This window comes from Ylistrum balloti, unplaced genomic scaffold (genome assembly GCF_031769215.1).
Source record: "Ylistrum balloti isolate Yb309-2 unplaced genomic scaffold, AGI_CSIRO_Ybal_v1 Utg371060, whole genome shotgun sequence".
Lineage (NCBI taxonomy): Eukaryota > Metazoa > Mollusca > Bivalvia > Pectinida > Pectinidae > Ylistrum > Ylistrum balloti.
The window spans coordinates 48,639-52,130 of NW_026782586.1; the positions used below are offsets into that span (position 1 = coordinate 48,639).

The 3,492-nt window shown below is 46.4% G+C and overlaps 1 protein-coding gene across 1 annotated transcript; it reads left to right on the plus strand.

The window, feature by feature from the left end:
* The first annotated feature begins 986 nt into the window (after window positions 1-986).
* LOC132560421 (uncharacterized protein K02A2.6-like) lies at window positions 987-3,200 on the plus strand. The gene is made up of 3 exons (XM_060225086.1): window positions 987-1,054; window positions 1,527-2,012; window positions 2,228-3,200. Exons 1-3 carry the CDS (start codon window positions 987-989, stop codon window positions 3,198-3,200), a joined length of 1,527 nt encoding a protein of 508 aa, XP_060081069.1.
* Window positions 3,201-3,492: the final 292 nt, after the last annotated feature.

Consider the following 3,492-nt stretch of genomic DNA (forward strand, 5'->3'; position numbering starts at 1 on the left):
AAGTACCTTTAACCCTCAAGGAGTCGGAAGGCATCGTTATTAAACAGACTGAACCGACACCGTGGGTAAGCAGTATGGTCTCTGTTGCCAAGCCAGATGTCCGTTTGTGCATAGATCCGCGTGACTTGAATGTTGCGATTCATCAGACTTCCCTTTGACATTAAGAGTGCACCTGAAGTGTACCAACGCGCACTATCAGAAATGATATCTGGTCCCGAAGGCTGCGAGTCAATTGTTGATGACCTACTAATTTGGGGCACTGATCTTAAGGAACATGACGCTAGACTTGTAATGGTCATCGGCAGAATCGTGTAGGTCAGGTACTCTCTGACAAAGACGTCCAGTCAGACGAGGAAAAGGTTTATGCTGTGCGAGATATGGAACCACCTACATGTAAAAAGGAACTACAAACCTTCTTAGGTTGCATCCAGTATTTGGGTAAGTTCGTGCCCAATATGTCTGAAGAGAAGCTTTTACAGAAAACCATCGAATGGTACTGTGAACAGGCGCAAGAAAATAGTTTCCAGAGACTCAAACAACTAGTCACTAAAGCGCCAGTGTTGCGTTACCACGATCCAGCTAAAGAACTTACGCTAACAGTTGACGCGAGTTCGAAAGGTCTGGGAGCAGTGATTACACAAGATGGACAGCCAGTAGCTTACGCGTCTAGGGCGATGACTCCCGCGCAACAAAATTATGCCTAGATTGAAAACGAGGCAGTAGCTATCGCGTTTGGTTGGTCGCCAAGTTACCGTGGGGAGAGATCACAAACCACTACAGTCAATATTCCGAAAACCGTTGATGTTGGCTCTCTCTCGACTACAGAGAATATTGTTGACTCTGCAGAAGTACGATTTGAAAGTCGTCTATAAGCCTTGAAAAGAAATGTTCTTAGCGTACACTCTAAGCCAGAAAGTACTGACGACATCGTCCCCGACCTGACGATCAATTCGTTATTGACGTCATACCTTCCCGTATCTCCAGAAATGTATCGTAGACTACAGGAAGAGACATCAGAGGACAGAGAGCTCCAAACACTCCAGGATGTAGTGTTGTAAGGCTGGCCAAACACCAAGTCCGAGCTAATGTCAGAAATTCTTCCGTATTGGAATTTTTCAGGGACGAAATATCGTGTGTAGATGGCGTGATATATGGGTCAATCCCTTACGTGTTACTGTAGGGTATTTAGTATAGTCCTGAGCGTTAGCTCTTCTGTCGTGGAGGTTAATAAAAGTAGTTGTATCACATGGACGCCATTTCTTATGAGTTGATTGTTCCACGTGGGTAGCAAACATGATATTACAGTAGCGACGAGGCACGGAACTTGTGGTAAGATCGACTCTGTGTTTTGAACGAAAGCACCATGGCGAAAATAGGCCGTATCGGCGAGTTCGCAGAGGGCAAAGAGGATTTCAGTTGTTACGTTGAGAGACTGAACAGTTTTTTGCCGCGAATGATACAGCTGACGTTAAACGGGTCCCTGTGTTTCTAACGGTAGTAGGTCCGCAAACATATGCTTTGCTTAGGAACATCCTCACCCCAGAACTGCCCAGTACCAAATCGTATGAGGAGTTGAAGGCAGCACTAACTAAACATTACTCCCCCAAACCACTCGTGATAGGAGAACGGTTTAAATTTCACAATCGTAAAAAGAGGGAGGAGGAATCAGTTTCTGATTATGTAGTCAGCCTGAAGAAGTTGGCAAAGTATTGTGAGTTCGGGGACGTCCTTAATCAGGCCTTGAGGGACAGACTAGTATGCGGATTACGGAGTGAGGACATACAAAAGAAACTGTTGGCCGAGAAAGACTTGGACCTAGCCAGGGCTAATGAAATCGCGTTAGCCATGGAGATGGCGACAAAGGACACTGAGGTAATGTCGCAGCCGGTCATTGGGTCAGTCAATGTTGTGAACAAAGGTCAGAAGTACAAGCCTCGGAAATCAAAGTACTGGGGTACTGAAAGATCACACTCGGACAAGGCAGAGGGAACCAACAGTGACTCAGGTAAAAGGTATTTTTAGCGGTGGTGGAAAACATACACCAGCAGACTGTAAGTATTTGCATGCGCAGTGTTATGTGTGTCAGAAAGAGGGACATATTGGAAAAAATGTAAACCAAAAGGTCAAAAGGGCCTGTAAGCGGTACTAACATTAGTAAGACTAAGTATCTGGAGGCGCAGGAACTCGAGAATGATGAGTTCTTATATGGCCTGTATAATGTCGCTAGTGTGGCTAAGGGCTATAAGGTGAACCTCGGTTTGAACGGTTGTCCAGTTCAGATGGAAATTGACACAGGAGCCGCGGTCACTATTTGCTCGGAGAAGATGTACACTGATCATCTCTTGCAATTGTCCTTGCAAAAGCCCACGGTCAAGCTGAAAGACTATGGTGGCGTGAACGTGCCATTACGCGGTGAGGTAACCGTTCCGGTGACATACGGAAATCAGAGCCATAACTTGTTGTTGCGCGTCGCATGTGGCAACCGTCCATCGTTGTTGGGTCGGAACTGGCTAAGCCACATCAAGCTCGATTGGCCTAGTATATTTACTGTGACCCAGTCAGTGCAGTCGCAGCGCATTGATACGTCAGTCAAGGAAATGTTGGTCAAGCATCACAAGCTGTTCCAGAAAGGTCTGGGAACGATACAGAAATTCAAGGCTCAAGTAAAGGTTCAGTCGGATGTACAGCCCATTTTCTGTAAGGCCCGGGCGGTGCCTTTTTCCCTGAAGGAAGCCTTAGAGAAGGAGCTTCATAGACTTGAAAATGAAGGCATTGTGTCGCGAGTCGAACAAAGCGATTGGGCGACTCCAGTTGTCATTGTGCCAAAGGCCGATAAGTCAATACGCCTTAGTGGCGACTTCAAAGTGACTGTAAACAAGTGCTTGGATGAACAACAGTATCCACTTCCGAATGTGGAAGACATGTTTGCACAGCTGACCGGTGGTCAGAAGTTTACGAAGTTGAATTTATCGCAGGCGTACCAGCAGTTAACATTAGACGAGGACTCAGAGAAGTATTTAACCATAACCACACATCTGGGATTATTCAGGTATCATCGGTTACCGTTCGGTGTTGCATCGGCCCCCGCTATCTTTCAGTCAGTCATGGATCAGATATTGCAGGGAGTACCGCATACTATGTGTTGTATCGACGATATCCTGGTTACAGCACCAAGCGACAGTGAACACATCAAGATCTAAGGTGAAGTGTTGCGCAGACTCGAGGAGCACCACGTCCGTCTACGCGAGGACAAGTGTAAGTTCATGGAGGACACCCTCGAGTATATGGGTCATATGGTGGATCGCGAGGGAATCCATCCCACTGAGGCGAAAATCGAAGCGATCAAGAACGCGCCAAGTCCGAAAATTGTGTCTGAACTGAAATCATTTTTAGGACTTTTGAACTATTATATGGTAAGTATATGCCGAATCTGTCGACCAAGTTGCAGCCTTTGCACGAGCTTTTGCGACAGGATAAGTCCTGGAACTGGAC